Here is a 17159-nt window from a genome sequence, read left to right as displayed (position 1 = left end):
TTTGAATAGACTCCCATGGGCGTGAAGAAGGAGACACGGTCCCACATTGCTGGACGCAGCCCCAGCATCTTCAGGGCAGTGACCGCTGCCGTCCCAAAATACCGCCCGCCGTGCCGGGGGTGCCGTGCTGGTAAGTGATCCCTTCGCTCTGGTGAGGCACGGCGGTGCCTGTAAGACGAGCTGTTTTGCAGACAGGTGCACGGCACTCCTCATTCCCTTTTATTTTCGGCACCTCCCATGTTCGTTAGTTTTCTCATTCCCAGGAAATGCCGCATCCTCCTCGCTGGACTTTTTTTTCCCACTTTCTGAAGACTTCAGGACTCTTTCTTTGCTTCCCCCTCAAACAACATCACTTTTTGATCCATCCCTGTTCACAGCAGGGCAGCCACAGCTCTCGGGGTCGGTATTTACTCACAGACTTGCTCAGCCGTGTGAGAAGAGTCTTTATTTATTTTAGTTCAAGGGAACCAGCTTTGGGCTTGAGCTTTAAATGGCTTCACTACTGCGTGTCGGAGGCATTTGAAGAGATGAATCCTCTGCCTCCCTCCAGACGTGCCATAGATCGCACGTACGGGGAGAGGCGGCAGACAGAGGCGTGCAGGCGGTCTTCGTCTTTAAAGACAATCTGGAGGCTTAGGAGCTGGGAAAGGAAAGTTAAAAGAGGTATTTGAGGAAGAAATATTGTCTCTGATACAGGGATGGTTTGGGACGTCTGGCAGCGAGAGGATGCTGAGCTCCCGACCCGTGTTCGGTGCTGCTGGTACCATTGGGGTTTATGGTCGTGATCAGAGCAAGGAATTCATAGAGTGTCAGCACGTGGGGTTGGGTTTTCAGGCAAAATGGACAAGAGTTGGGAGAGGAGGATGCTCGGAAGGGGGTTCATATGAAACCTCAAAAGGTGGAAGACAAGTACGAGCTTGGGGCTGGGACTTCACAAGACACTGGCTTGTTTGAGTGGATGGTGATTTGCAGGGCCCCAACCACTAAACCAGTCTCAACTCAGGCACCCAAACCAGACTGTGTCTCATATAGGCCAAGTTTAAGCTGAAAACTACAAGGTTTTTCTTAGTTTTCTACCCAAATGCCTGGAGATGTGAAGATAGCTTCTCTTGGAGAGCTCTTAGTCTATGGGACCACAAGAATATTTTCTTTCTCTAATATATTGGTGTCCAAACACCCCCAGCTGCAATCAAACCAGGTAGCAATGTGAAAAACTATACACAGAAATCTCAGCTCAGAGAATCCGGAAGTTAAAAATCTATATATCTTTCTCCACACAAAACTGAATACATTTAAAATGGTTTATTTAAAAAGTAAGGATTAAGTACATTATACATGGTTGTGATTATACCAGTAGAACTGAAGCACAGTGGAAATAACACTTTAGAACTGCAGACAGAAATGTAACCTCAAGGGACATGATATATTAGCCCTTGTGGATATGTGATCCATACAGAAAGAAAAGGAAATATAAAAATAGTTCATTGTTAGATGGACGGGCATATGGAGTGATTTCTTATTTTACTTCTGCTGTGTATGAGAAACCAGGAAGAGAGAGCTGATGCTGGACCTGAAACTTTGTTTCTCAGAAAATCAAACCTGAAACAATAGCATTTTTTTTTAGGTCTGCTGTTGTAGGATAATACCAAAAGACTGATCATTGTGAATTGGATGATGATGATTATTTCTGCAGGCCTTGTTGAGAAATAGGGGCTAATTTGTGTTGGATGCTGTCCAGGGATAACCAGAGAGATGTGGAAGAACAGATTTATATATATATATATATATATATTTTAACCTATCACTGAGTGGTTTTGAAGTCCCAACACAATCTAATCCTGTTCAGATAATTCAGCCATGGAGCAAGACACTGTTCATGGGCAGGAATGATGCACATGTTTCAGTTCTGTCAAAATCAGAGTTTTCCACAGGAGAAAACTGATGTTTGGAGGATTTTTGAAACAGGAATTTTTAAACGAAACCACTTTTTTTTCTTTGCTTTGGTTGAACAAAACGCTTCACTGCAGTTAGACATAGAGCATGAGTTTGAAATCACAGCCCCATTCTCCCACAGAATGAAACTCTGGTCCCTGTTTGCTCCCTGTGCCTTTGTTCCCTGTCCAGACCCGTATCCCACGAGCATCCCATTAATATAATATTTCCCCATTACAGCTCCATTTTTTTGCTGATGTGGTGTGAAAATACTGCATGTGCCTTTGCAGGTCTGACCCGGGCTCTAGAAAAGCCTTAGACTTGGGCTAGATCAGATGGTTGGTTTTAAACACGGTCACTGGAGAATGACGATTAAAAGAACAAAACCAAGGCGCGAAGCAAAACCTCACACTGTCGACTTCCAGTTCAATGTACATGAGTTTAGAGAAACAGCCTAAATCTAACTCCTGGTTTTAAAGGGAATGGTTTTATTCTTAATTACAGTAAACACGGATGAGGACTTATTTCTAACTATTAGTTTATTAACACGGTGGGAAACAAATAGTTCTGGGAAATTGCACTTGAAAAATACATCAACTATAATTAGATGTAAATTAATTAGCACTTAGTATGACACACTAATGAGACAGAAGGTTTTTTTTTTTCATTGCAAACTTCTACTTCTATCATAGCTAATCAAAGTATTTTAATATTACGAAGTCTCAAAAAGTAGGAAATAATTTATTGTTTGAAAGCATAAAGATTCTTATAAAAAAAACCTTTCATCAAGAACTTTAATAATTTTAGAACGCTTTTATGTTGTCCTAGCCGAAAAGTAGGTAAAAAAGTTTTCTTGTCTGCCTAGGTTTAAATTTTCTTTTAAAAAGTTTGTGTAATATCTTTCTCCATAGTGTGTTGATACAGAAAGTAGCACAACATTTTCTACTTTTAAATCGTTCCCATCACTCCATTCTCTTTAGCTCTCAGAGTTCAGAGGTTTGAAAAAGGATTCCAGCAGAGTTTTAACCTGAATGGAAACTCTTGATAAGCAGGGATGAAGGCTCCAACCCACCTCCGCCAGAACAACGGTGTCGCTCCGCCAGGCTGAGGGCTGGGCAGAGCTCAACAGCGACTAGGGGAAGACTTTCGCTTCATATTGAGAGTTGCGTCTTAGTTCTTGCAAGGAGAGAGGCTTAAGTGGGCTTTACTAGGAGGGGCAGGGAGGGCTCAACTTGCTTTTTGGGATGTTAAGGCAGCTCCTCCGGGATTTCTCGGGAGGACTTGGCTCCACTAGCTGAAAGCCTCATATCCAAAAGACCACTGACTGTCTGACGCTGTGGCCATCGCTGGATAATTTAAGACTAAAGAGGTTTTAGCAGTTTGGCTGAGATCTCCCACCATCAATGACGTAAGCTGTCCAAATAATTGTTTTCTTGTCACCTCTAGTCTTCTGGTAGCAAAGATGACGGGTGTGTTCAAAGGAATGTACAGGAATTAGATGCTCCTCTCTCACTGCACCTAATTCATCCGAGGGGAACAGGGCACCTCATTCTCGTATGGCTTGGCTGAGTGGTCACTAAATTCAACATGGGTACTATTAAGTTAAGTTACCTTTGAGTCGGGCCCTCAAATGTTGAGATTCCAAGCCTAAGGGTAAAAATTGAAAGCAGGAATTTAAAAGAAAAAAAACAAATCAGACTTTTTTAGAAACATACAGAAGCAAAGGGTACAAACTTGTTCCCCCCTTAGGTGATGCATAGAGTTTTCTCTGGGCTCTCTGCACATAAGTAGATTCATCATTACAAAATAAATTAAATTAGGTTGACCATCATTTCCATTCAAAAGCAACTATACCTTGCACCATGCGGCACTTATTCATAATAAAAAGAGTTTAATAAATATCTCATAAACGGTGATTATTTTTGTTCTGTTTTAAAAAATACAAAGTTGTCATCCGTTCTGTTGACGCTCGGTTCCCATTGCTGCAGGAAGATTCGCTAGTCCGAACGTATTAGCTTCTGCTTTGCTCACGCGCGTTGCTGAGATATCTTAGTTTCCAGTAGCGTTAGTGTTGCACTTGTGAAGCGGTATAAGGAAAACAGGAACGGCGGTGTGGGGAACCGCCCCGGCTCAGCTCCGCGTCTCGCTCGGGCTATACGTAGTCTATAGGGGCTCCTGACAGACAGCACTCAGCACCTTGCCGGATCAGGCACTAGGGCTAGTCGAAATGAGAATTCAAGTTTTCTAAATGTTAGGCAAGAGATGATATTTGCAAATATGCACAAGTCCCACCTACTTTAATCCTTCCCTTCCTAAGTGTTTCAAGATGCACCCACCCTCTTGTCCCCAGCCCGCGCTGCCCCGAGGGACGCCTTGCACCCCGAAACAGGAGAACCCCTCACCGCCCCATCAGGGGGTCTGTAATGCTCAGTACGCGGGGTCCCTACGGTTCGGTAGCACAGGTCAGTTTTACAAAGTGTTGCCTTCAAAAATATTTTCTTTTTTTTTTTCTTTTTTTGAAAGAGGCAAAGCTTATGCTGTGTCAAAGTGGCTCACTTGATGAGTAGTTCATATCCATCCTTGGGCTTGGTTATAAATTATGTTTGCGAGTTTGTATTAAGGGATCGCAAAATTAGAAAAGAAAATAAAAGTCATACAACAATTTTTCTGTAATCCTTTAAAACACACCGGTGGCAAGTCCTTCGCAGTTTCTCCAAGACTCTGTACACACTGCAGAAGCGCAGGGACATGAACCGCCTTCATCTCGTGACGCCACGAACTCAAAGAAACAAACTCCCAATAGCTTCAAAAAAAGCTACGGGCGTGTAATATCTTTATGTTGGTCCAGAGGATCTCCACTTGCTACCTCCACACATGCCACAGTTAAAGACGTGAGAGGGTATTTTAACGTCACTCCTTCTCTTTCACGACAGATCCATTCTGTTTCGGTATTTCTTCAGAAAGCGTGAGGAAGGAAAGTGCTTCAAACAGGCGTCGTTCTCCTGTTGACCATGTTGACATGGAGTCCTTCCTTAAATTCCTTCTGAAGGAAGTTGTGAACCTGCAGAAAACTGGCTTCTTGGTCTGCGTTGTAGCTGGCAGCCGTCGTGACCTTCAAGGGCTCTCTGGATAGGGTGTACATGGAGATTTCATTCATGGGAATGGTGCCTGCTATCTTCATGCCAACCGGAGAAATGTCTCTAGATGGAGAAGGCTCTGTAGATCGAGAACTGGATCTGGATCTCCGCCTCCTGTACCTGTAACTTGGCATCCTGGCATAAGGAGAACTGGAAGAAGTCTTAAGGAATTCCCTCTTGGTCTTAAACCTCAGCTCTTTGTTCTTCTCAATATAAATGTTCACAGCCAGAACACCTATGGTTTCGGCCACAATAAAAGACAAGGCTCCAAAATAAAAAGACCAGCCATAGTTGTAATGATTCTTTTTGTCCTCATCTCGCTTGTCACTTGGGTCACCTGCATTACTTGATATGTAGACAATGATCCCTATGATATTACTTAGTCCTGGAGAGAGAAAAACATAAATCAGTGGTTTTGTGGCTGGGAAAATAAAAATCAAGCCATGTTACTTTCTGGATCTGGATGGTTCAAAGATTATGAGCAGGAAATTTTATTATCTTTATTTATTCCTTCATTTATCTCAAGATTTCATTTATTCTTGAAAAACAAAGAATAGATCCACATCTGGGTCACAGATGCTCACATGGATCCCAAAATATTCGGCAGGATTTGTTCCCATCTCTTCATCGCCACAGTGAGAAAGATGTAGCATATGGGAGCTTGCTAATATTGTTAGTGAGATTCTAACATTCAGAATAATAATAAAAATACATGTTGAGCTCAGGGCTATGGCTGTTCACCTTGATCAAGATAAGTTCTCTTCCACCTTGCTGATTTTTCATCTAAAAGCAGCATGCTTAATCCGAGCTTCAGGGAAAGCTATTAACAATGTGACTGACTCTCTCGGATGTTTCTAGCGTGGAAAACGGGCTCACCTATCACAGGTGAATTTTTTTCTGCCATCTTATTAAAGAAAAAGGCCCTGGATTTAAGAGATGCCTGATTAATCTAATGTTTAATACATTTTAAATAGTGTAAATCCTGCTTGTTACTGACTTCAGTTTCCTGTTTCAGGAAAACTAAAAGCTTTTCTAGAATGTACTTATTGTAGAGCTTCGAAAACATATTCTTGTCTTAAGAAATTTGCCTAGTGTGATGTTGCTAGTGCCCTCGATCCAGGCCACTTTTCAGTTTAAAAAGACAGCACCTCTTAGAGACTCGATTTAAGGAGAACGTACCTGCTGCAACAAAGAGAATCCCAGCACTGAGAATAATGTTGTTTTTGCTGTTGTAAATCCTCCCCGCTCCGACACACAGTCCTCCCAGCAACAGCAATATGGTGCTCAGGATGGGGAACACGCTGGAGGCGCGGACGATGCCTGGAGGCGAGATGGACAGAAAACGCAGACAGACAGTCATCATTTCAGATGCCTCCTCGAGTGCAAGCGCGGTGATTACAAAGTCTCAAAACCCCCCTCAAAACACCATGTCTGGGCACACTTTAGGGAGCCAAGGCCATGGGTAGGTGGCCAGTGCGGCACAGACTCTCTCAACTGAGTAGCTTAAATCTTTTGCGCCTTCTCCTAGGAAGTCCAGCGTTATCACCATTATTTGACGCCATCGTGTACAGAGGATTTCTGGCAAAGCACGAGGTAAGTGACGGTAAGACCCGGAATCGCACAGTGAAAAATTAATGAGCTACAACGTTTGGGGATGGCTTGAACAGACGGACCCGCTCGCTGGACATGCGCAAGGTGAGCAAATCACAGCCCTCGAAGGCTGCAGCGTTTGTGTTGCCAGCGAGCACAGCAAATAACCCTGTTTTCTTTTGTTGGATATTAAGGACATTGAAACCTTTTAGATTTCTAAGGAAGAAATTTTAACAAGATGTTTGTGTTTAGTTTCCTGACAGCTAAGTAGAGTCGTTTAAAATTCTGCATGCTTCAGTCCATTCACTAGTCTGGGCTATAAAACCCCTTAAAGAAAGAAGTCAACACCACTTCAAGCTGACTTTCCAAGTCGGGTCACTACGAGACTAAACAGCAATTGAAAGCAAAGTGGCAGGGAGGGAAGAAAAGGGCTGAGAAAAAAATATCAACAAGCACAAGAAGAGATACGTTTGTATTGTAAAAACCAAAGGGGTAAAACCTGGTGGGCGATTCTGAAATGCAGAGCGAGGAAGCAAGTTATATTGTTATAGAGAGAGGATTTTTTTTGAAGAAAAGACTGAATCCTGCCGTGGAAAACAGGATTGCCCCAGAGCTGGGGACGGTGGGAAGGCGAAGGTGCAGAGCGCAGCCCCAGCGTGGTGAGCGGTGCTGGGGTGTGGGGATGCCCAAAGCGGGTGGGGGTCCGAGGCTGCTGTCACAGAGGGGTGCAAATCCCACAGCAGACTGGGGGGACACGGGCACCCCCCGGGCTGAGTGCTTGGAGGGGAGAAAACCACCATCTGGCCCAATGTGCTGATGCGGTGCCGTTAGCGATGAGGTCTCTCCCGGGTACCATCTTCCTGGCTGACACGCACAGCGAGCGGCGCCGCTTTCCCGAGGAGAAACGGCCCGATGTTACAGCTGGTGCTTTCTCATTTTACTTTTGATGGCCGTGGCGTTCCCAATTTAGTGAATCGCTTCCTAACGATTCCCCTGGTAACTAGTGGCAAAACTCCCGCTGACTGCAAGAGGGACAGGACTGGGCATTTAATAACAGCATCGCTTTTGTGTGCGCTGCAAAGCCCCCGGGAGCCCCAGCGACGGGCCCAGCCCTCATTAGGATGGTGCAAACATAAAACAGAAAAGACAGTCCCTGCCCAGGAAGCTTATTCCCTATATTAATCTGTAACAGCAAGAAAAGTCTGTGTTCTACCAGCACTGGCAACGTCGCTACACGTGTCCTTTACAGATGGGGCATTTTCTAACTGGATCTAAATTCAATTCAGTCGGATGCGTTAATATTCTGATGGTGTCTTGCAATAATTGGCAAATCTGAGTAACGAGGTTGTAAGGTCTCTAATCAAAGCCTGTTGAGCGTTGAGAGCCCGCTCTGTTGTCCTGGGTGTATTCTCGCTTGTGCAATATGAGATAACAGGGCTTTGACTTTTGGGTCAGTTTTTAGAGTAGATTATTAGAGTATATTCAATGTCAGGCTCTGTTTGTGCTGCTGGACATGAGGGCATCCCAAATCACTGTCTGTTTGTTAGTGTCCTGACAAAAAGCAGAAGAGGCTTAAAATGTGCTGGGGCCTACCTTATCTTGTTGTTGATTTCTATATTTTATACTCATGTTGTTTATAATGATTTCAATTAAATTATACAGCTTTCCTAAAATGCTTCAGTGATATCATCAGAAGGAACTTGCCAGACATGACAAATATAAGCGGGTGGGTTGTTCTACTTGTGACACTAATCTCCAGAGATAATTTTTCTCTATGAGGTAATTAATGTGAAGAGAGGCAAAACACACAGCATTCTCTTCCTGTAAAACCCTACAGTACATTTTTTCCTGCAATGTGTACTTTTAACTCTGAAATCTAAAAGGAAGCTCATAGGTACCATGTGGAATTTACGTATGTCTCCCAATACTGGTAATAAAACGACAGCACATCAAAAAACATTAAGGCAATCTGTTTTTTTGCTTTCTCCCCCGCTCTTTCTCATTTTTTTCCCTTGTTTACCGTGCTGTCTGTTCGCATCGGCTGCTCTGCGCCGCGATGCGCTGTGACACCTCCCTCGGTGCGGCGCCGCGGCTGCTCCTCCCCACGGGCTGCGAGCCCCAGCTCTTCTGCTCCATGGGCAGGAGCCAAGCGACCGGCTGCAAAACGAGGATGCTACAGCACGGGGGGCCAAAATCCATGGAAGTGCAGACGTGCCACTGAAATGGGGTCTTCAGTCTCCCTCATGGCTGCACTTCAGTGCTGCAGGAGAGCCCTGATGTTTTCTGAAATGCCCTTTTCTGGTTTCTGGGCGATGCAGGAATGCGGGAGGGGAGGGAAGCCGGAGCACACGCGTGGGGTTGGGAGGTGCACGGGCTTTCTCTGCTTGCTGGGGCTCTGCACAGGCATGGGACGGGGAATTTTTCAGGCACATAGGCTGCCGTGTGTTGTCACAGGGAAGGTTCAATAGGAGGGGTCTTGTCTGAGCACCTTTGCGCATGTCGGTTGTCACTGTGGCAGCTGATCACCTGGTTTGGCACGGAGCCGCCTGAAAGCCAAAGGGCAAAAATCCAGACTCCTGCTCCTACCCACAGCCCGGACTAAACTCCTCTAAAATCAGTCATTTTTTTCACTGATTTCTATAGGGTTTGGAACCAGGGATCAATTCCCCTAGTCTGTGTTAGGTTGGTCACTGTGGGGCAGGCTGAGACCCCTCATGCTGCTCGTTCAGGAGCACAAGATGCCCACAGCGTTGGTGCTTTAGTCTAAGCAAGACACAAACAATAAGGGTTGCTCTCAGCATGGCCCTCCAGGAGACTTGTGCCAAGAACTGGCTGAAAAGCACAGTGAACGATACGTAGACAACATATTGTAAAGGTGCTGCACAAAGGGCAAAACCGGGACGGAAGGTCTCACGTCGTCTTTGAAACGGGATGCAAATATCCTCTTGTCTGTGTCTAGTTAGACAATTATTCAATTTCTATTACATGTACGTATGAGCTCATCTCTTCTGCATTTAGACACACAACCTTTCAGTAATCTCTAAATCAACCATCCACATTTTAAGTGGAGCTGCGGTTTTCCTTACAGAAGGTAAAGCGGAGGAGCCCTGTGATCTGTGCAGACTACGCGAGGACGAGCTCTGCTCCCGGGGGAGCAGCTGAAGCCTGATTTTGCAGAAGACATAAAGGGCTGAACCAACTTGTTTTTAAGGTCTGTACTTAGTCACTTTGGAAAACAGCTTTTTGGAACACCCGTCACAGGTACAAACAATTTACCAATCTCGTGTCTTACTGCGGAGCTGCAGGCTGTTTTTCGCACTTCTACCTTTCTTCACATTAAATGGCATAATGCTCTTTTATCAAGATGCTACTTAATTCCTCTTTCCTTTACAGTCCTTTTACTAATGATGTTTCTTTCCTAAAGCTGACTTGGCATCAATTTAACATTAGTTCCAAGGCTTTGTATGAAAGATAAATGCAGCTGTGCTCACACTGTGCTAGTCTGCCTTCGCCTGAGCGCTGAAATCATGTCACCCAAGCGCTATGACTGATCCAAATTGACAAGAGTAAAGATGAAAAAAATAAAAAAACAATCTGGGTTTTCTGGTAAAGCGTATTTTTTCAGAGATTTTTTTAATTGTTTCTTCTTGTCTTATCAACCAGAAGTTGTTTCCCAAAAGTGAGGAGGGTGGTTTTCTAAGTGGCATTTCAGGTAATTAATAGCGGTGTAAGTGAGGAGTGTTCCACCTTGCGGGTGCACCAGCCAGCAGCATCGCTCGCTGCTTTGTGGGGCTTTCCCAGCACCTTGTGACCTTTCTCTGGCAAAGGGCACTTCTCTCAGCTTAGGGTCAGATATTTCGGTCAAAGGAACAAGTTGGCAATGTTCCCCATCCTGTGGGAAGGGGGAAATCTACCTCAAACTTTGCAGGATTGGTGAAGTTTCACACTCAAGATTTCCCATCATCTGAGTGAATGGTCGACTGGAGGAGATGAAACCATTGTCATCGTTTCAAGCACCAGGTTGGTGGATGAAATGACTTTATTGGGGGATTACAGGCGAGCACAGAGCAGCAATGGCTGGCTGTCCATGCGGGGAAGCCACAGCCCATGTTCATGCTGAGATTTTGCTGTTAGCTGCAGAAATTTCAGCTTCCTTCTCACAATGCAGTAATTTCACTGCAGGGGGAGGTGGCTCAGCAGCTGCAAAGGATGAGGCTTGCATAAGGGTCGGGTTTAAGCATTCGGAAAAGCTTCCTAATGGGCTGGAACCCCCTCCTCAAACCTTCTTTGATACACTAATCAGATAAATACTTGTGTAAAATAGCCTTGCCAATCTGGGAAGGATAGCTGTAGTTTTAATTTGAAAATTCTCCATATGATGTGTAGAGAACGGGCACCACAACTGTGAGCGTTCTCCTGGCTGAAGGAAACCCTTGAAATGGGGGTCCCCAAGGGTCCCGGCTGTGCCAGCTGCAGTGTGAACTGGACATATGTCACCACTGCTCTCTGCCACCCAGGTTGGACCAGTCTCTTGCAATGAATAACACTTGGTCTGGACTTTAAAGAAGAGAAACCCAGGAATGGTTTCTTACTATGAGGTTCTCCACTACGAGTGAAGATGGTTTCTTCAGTTTCTTTCTATGGTTTCTTCCCCATGAGCCCCTGGCACAGGCTGCCCAGAGAAGCTGTGGATGGCCCGTTCATGGGAGGATTCAAGGTCAGGTTGGACGGGGCTTTGAGCAACCTGGTCTATTGGAAGGTGTCCCTGTCCACAGCAGGGGAGTTGGAACTAACTTTAAGGTCCGTCCAATCCAAACCGTTCTATAACTCCATGATTCTATGAAAGTCTCTCTGGCTATGTCTATTAATTCTCTGCATTATTATAGGTATCACTTTTCAACTTACGGAGAAGGTATTCTGAGCTGTCATGGTCATAGTCATTGTCTTCAGGGAAGTGGTTGATTCGGAAGCAATGTCCTTTGTAGATTCCTAAATGAAAAATAAAGTAAATGTAACACATAAGCAACAGAATGAGGTAAACGTGCTTCTGTAAACTCTGCTTTATTTCCTTTTCCCTCCCAGGTTCTGTAAGTAAATTATTCTCCTGCAGGTCGGTCACTGATTTTTTTACTGCCATCAAGAAACCATCTCTAAGGTCACAAATCCTGGGCAGATTGGCTGGAGTGTAGCTGAAGGAAGGAAGAGCCATGATTCCCAAACTCTTTTTCTTCAGTCTGTCACTAATATCGTTCTCTTGAGTCTTTTAATCTCTGTGCTTTACTTATCAGCGCTGTGCTTATCCTACAAGCATACCGAGTTTGAAAAGCTGCTTTTTATTCCTCAAGTGACTGTTGCTCCGGGTCCCTCTCCATGGCGGGGGCTCCACAGCAAAGCTGGGTGCCCATCCAGTGCCCACCACCCCCCGTCCCCATTCCCAGTGAAGTGCTGGTTTCCCTTATCAGAGATGGTAAATGTTGAACTGTCCGAAACCTCTTCAATTACTCTAGGCTTGGAAAACAAATCCATAAATCTCTTCCTGCTGCAATTTAAACCCATATGTCCCACCTCAAGGTTGGCTCAGCTTTTAATGGCCTATTTGTTTAGTTAACTGGGAGCCTGTGCAGTAATTCAAGGCGCGAGCGTGCGCTCCTGATACCCGAGTTGGCCAGATAAACCCGTCGCTCGACTGAACAAGGTGAGTTTCAGCACTTTGCCCGTTTGGGTGAAGCTTTACATTGGTATTTTGTATTGTTTTCTACGCTGGTTATCCACACCCACATCCAGCCTTTGCTGCAGCGGGGTGGCCGGGACGGCTGCGAGCCGTGTGGGGACCTGTCCCCAGAGAACTGCCTGCGATCCTGTGTGCTGCCTTCATTACTCATCAATCACCACCTTCCTGCCCAGGAACATACATCACCCAGGATGAGTTATCCCCAGCTCGGGAGTTTCGGTGCTTACGGCTAGAGCTGGCAGAAGCATTTAAAAACTATCAGTTAATGCTACTTCAACAGAAGCACAGCTGCAGTCTGTAGGATATAAATGTGGATTTATTTCACTACCTATTACCAATGATTACAAAGATCTCAAAAGAATTACTAATCCGGAGGATTTCCATTGCACCCTGAGAGTGTCAACTGCAGGTTTGCTACTACAGTGCATTTAATTCTTCCAGTAAATGATGTTTCCACTCTAATTGCGGTAACAGCTCAGGCTTTCTCCGCACAGCACTTCAAAGGCTGTGAACAAGAAGCGGCTCACGTCACATCTGGAAGCGACACACCTGTCCTGTGTGCCAGATGGACGGGAGCACTCCAGCTGGGGCGGCTCCTGCTCTGCCGGTTTGCCCGTGCGACCCCGTTTGCTGTCAGCCGGTTTGTTGCTCCCGATGGCTCTTCAGCAAGACAATACAAAATTCAGACTGTAAAGATCCCAGTGCTTATCTTTATGGCCGTTCACGCAATGAAACTAAATCACTCCCAGCACAACAGGGCCTCTGAGACTCGATGGTCATTTCTTTGAGTCTCTTCATTATGGTGTGGCAATTAAGACGGAACACATCTGGAGTATGATTTTTATCCTCTCCTATTCATGAAGAAAAACTCTAAATAATACTTCAATACAAAAATGCCTTGAAGAAATGCGTAGACAAACGTGGCCCCTGGTCCGCACTTGGTATGGCACCCCTGGGCTGTGTTCCACACCAGGGTGTGATGTGGAAGAGAGTATTGTTTTTAATTTGCTTGAGTATACAGTCACTTATATACTTTGGAGAAGAAGATGGAATATTTAACTTTTACTTCCGTACCCACTAGAGAGAGATAAATAAACTGCAATCACTGCCTAACAGATACTAAAATATTGAGAAGCACTTCTGGATTCCTCTTGAGAGTAAGATATAATATCCCACTGAGATGCTGTAAGTATTACTCCTTTCTTTGAATGATTACTGATATGTGTTAAATTACGCTTTTAGAAATACAAATAATATAATGCATTTTTTCCTGATAATAATAAGTTTGTTCTGAATTTTGGGCGAGGACTTCAGGCTCTGGGTTAATGATAATGAACAGGTAAATTTTCTGAAGTGTTGCTGATGGTGTAAGAATGTTTTTTCAACTGGTTGCAGCGTACTTAGCTGGCATTTAAAAACTAAAAAGTGCTTCTGACTTGGTTTTGCTCTGCGTTCAAGGGCTTCTCTGGCAAGGTTAGTACTTGCCAATCTCACTAAGTGTTGTTCAGATAACTATAATTAGAGTGCGATGTACTCAGATAATGTGATAAGGGAGGGAGCCGTAGTGCCTAAGTGAAGATTAAGCTTTGTTTTGGGGTTTGGGATCTCAAAGTACACAGAGTTTTCGACAGTAAATCAAAGCAGTGATGCCAAATTCTGATGACGTACTACCTTCTCCTTGCTCTTTCTCAAATAATCCTTTAATACTCCTGCCTGTTCCACTGCAGAATTGCTCACTGGGGTTTCATTTTTTGATGACTGAGACAGTGAATGCTGTAGGATGCAAATGCTTATTAACTGTGTGGCCATGCATTGCATGATCACGTTGTTGCTGGCCATATCATCAGCCATGTCTTTGGAACACCCATTTCCCATGGTTAGTGTTTATCCACGACAACATTCCCTGCTGCCCTGGAAGTGTTTGCACGAATCGTCACTGGAAGACACATCGCTTGAATGTCTGACAATATTCATCAAGGCAGGCTGTACTTTTGTTTTCTCCCCACTTCTAATCCTGAAAACTAAACACAACAAGATCTCTCCATAATATTAGTGTTCCATTGCCATTTAAAATAGGTTTCCACCATGCAAGACGCTGGCAGCCTGGCAGCAGAGGACCTTGTCTGCAGGGTACTTCTGTCAATAGCAATTTTCGTCTCCGTGCTCTGAGCACGAGCTTATGGGAGGCGATATCTGATAGCAGTGGGAGACACATGAGGATAGATGGGCCGAGCTGCTGCCTCCTCCATCAACAGCTTCTGCAGAGCTATCGCTTGATTAACTATTTCATCCTCCAGCCCTCTTGCCCACCCTTGTTGGTGAGACTATGCAGCAAAACATCGGGTTTGGGACTTGGTTGAGAAACCTTCTTGTTTTCTCGTGGGTTGCCAGACCTTTGCAACCTCCTCGGATCCAAGTCTCCCTGCCAATACGCCGCATTCTTGCAGGTCTTGAGCAGCTCCGGATACTTACTGCACACACGTGCACACTATTAATAGAGTTAAGCAGGGTTTTCTCTTGAGGTGGGTAATATTGATGGAATAAGCGCTATGAATGTCAGCTGCAAACGTGGTCACGCAGCTGCAGCAATTACTTGCAGGCAGGTAGATACACCCCAGAATTGTCCAGCCTAAAATCCCACTTACCAGCTGCTTGCTTGCTGGCAAATGTGGGTCTTCTGGGATGGCTTGAAGCCGTGGAAGGAAATTATTTTCAAGATCATTTGACAACAAGTGCTTGCAGATACAGGGAATACAAGCTGCAAGGAGCTGACTGCATATTAAAAATAAGGCAATTAGTAAGGAGCCATGGGAAATTTGGCCTGGTGGTTCTGCTTGTTGCATCTATTCTGTGATTAAATGCTGTGCTTCAGTTCCAAAGCCAACTGTTAGCCTGATTTACTGCAACACTCGAATAGCTGAATGTTTAAATGACAAGTTTTCCGAATATATCAGCGCAGAGAAGGCTGACTGACAGATAACATCACAGACAACAAGAAAAACGTGACGGGTGGATTGGGGCTGTTGTACCAGCAGTTGCCCGAACACAGTGTCCATCCCAGCAGGGTGGGACTGGGTTTCCTTCACAACACATCTTGGTGCTTCCCTTGGACAACACTGGAGAACCTCTATTTATAGTGAGTGAGAGTGTGTCAGCGCTGGACTCCGCCAGGGGAGAAGAGAAACAGTTATATATGTTTTTTTTCCTTAGGAAGATTTCTCTGCTGACAAGTTCTGTAATCCTCTGCAGTGTGATTTGAGCAACAGCGAGCAAAAGAGAACAGACATGCCAGAAATGTTCCTCTCCACAAAATGTATAGTGTGGAGTCTATCTGTGCGCTGTGTTCATTTATTTGATTTTCCACCAGTACAACTCCCCTGTCTCACTGGATTGGCACACAACAGCGAATGCAGCTGCCGAGTTAACTTTCTTTTCTCTGCATTCCTCTGGACATAAAACAACCCTTGAAAAGAGGAATGGGTGGTGCTCCTTTTTTTACTTTCAAAACCTGCTTCATGATGCTGATGCTCAAACAGGCACTTCATGGTCCTGAGCTCTCAACTCAGGCCACAGGGAACAGCATTAGATATTTTTCTGTGACTCGCCACTTTCCGTGTTAAATTGTCCCAAGTTCGATTATTTGTCTCCTGCTGCTTGCTGAGAATTTCACAGGGCTCTTCTCAAGCTACTTGAACAAGAGCAGATCCTGTGAGCCCCTGCCAGAGGACATTTAATGCTGTCATTATGAAAGAAATCATGAAGTATTGATGCAGGTTGTGTGCAGAACACACCCCATGTGAATTTCCTACCCCACGTTGCTGCTGTAGCGCTGCCTCCATCACCACGGAGAATGGAGCCAGCAGAGGAAGTAGCCTCAGGAGGTTAAATACACATTTATTGGGTGTCTGCCTTTGAGAAAAGTTGCAAGAGCCTCGTGAAGCTGGAAACTTCAAAGCGTAGTTTGCTTTTGAGACAGATGCTGTCTGACACCACCTGAGTCCTGCCAGCTCAGGAAACATTTGTCCATCTGACAGTTCATATTTTTGTTTCATCCTGATGGTGAATTTGATGAAATACATGGGTTTATTGGCATACTTTTGCCAGGGTAGGTCTTGTTTTCAGAAAATGTTTAGGACCTAAAAAGACTAGAAGTCCGTTCCCACAACGGTGGGCTAGCGCGGTACCATGAGCTGAGCATCACTGGCTCTCCGTGCCTGTTGTGGTCAGGCTACAGCAAATCCAGCTCAACTGAGTCTTTAAAATGAATTTATCCTGAATCTTAACCATTTTTCTCTGCAAGTGTTGTGATGGTGAAATAATAATTTATTTTTCCCCGTAAAGGTATTTTCCTTCTTTCTCTGTCTTTTGTCCTATAGCTCAGAATGCAATGGTTTCTCAATGCGGGGAGCTGAACCACCTGCTTTCAAGGAGCAGAATTAAGGGCCAGATTCTGATTTCAGTGCAGTGGACTCAAATCTGTCTCACCCCGTAACAGCAATATCAGAATCTGGTCTTCTCCCTTAGTTTGCTCCTACTCTAGAAATCACTTTCTTTTTGCCCAGGAAGTAAAATGTTGAAATGTATGAAATTTGCCCCACTTTCTTCCTTAGGAGCTGTCAGCTCCAGCAAACCCTTTGGGTTCTTCTTTTGATCTATTTTCAATTGTCTGATGGGCAAAGCAAAACTCCTCCTCGAGTCTCTTATTTTCTCATCTTCTGCTGTGACATGAATTTCCCCTTTTTCCCACCCTCCCCCTCTGCTGCCTACAG

General features: G+C 44.8%; 1 protein-coding gene across 1 annotated transcript in view; it reads right to left on the bottom strand.

Annotated features, from left to right (window-relative positions):
- Nucleotides 1-2638: 2638 nt before the first annotated feature.
- The window catches only part of CACNG4 (calcium voltage-gated channel auxiliary subunit gamma 4), a gene marked incomplete at its 5' end in the record, with an annotated part of 40237 nt that continues 25716 nt past the window's right edge, over nucleotides 2639-17159 (bottom strand). Inside the window, 3 exons of the mRNA XM_082067231.1 lie at nucleotides 2639-5454; nucleotides 6249-6389; nucleotides 11565-11648. Of these exons, the coding sequence (XP_081923357.1) occupies nucleotides 4916-5454; nucleotides 6249-6389; nucleotides 11565-11648 (764 nt within the window). The 3' untranslated portion in view covers nucleotides 2639-4915. The remainder of the gene's footprint in view (nucleotides 5455-6248; nucleotides 6390-11564; nucleotides 11649-17159) is intronic.

The sequence above is a fragment of the Streptopelia decaocto genome (assembly GCF_964273445.1).
Source record: "Streptopelia decaocto genome assembly, chromosome: 16".
NCBI classification, from domain to species: Eukaryota; Metazoa; Chordata; class Aves; order Columbiformes; family Columbidae; genus Streptopelia; species Streptopelia decaocto.
Note: the sequence above shows the minus strand (reverse complement) of the source record. Positions and strands in the feature narration are given on the sequence as shown.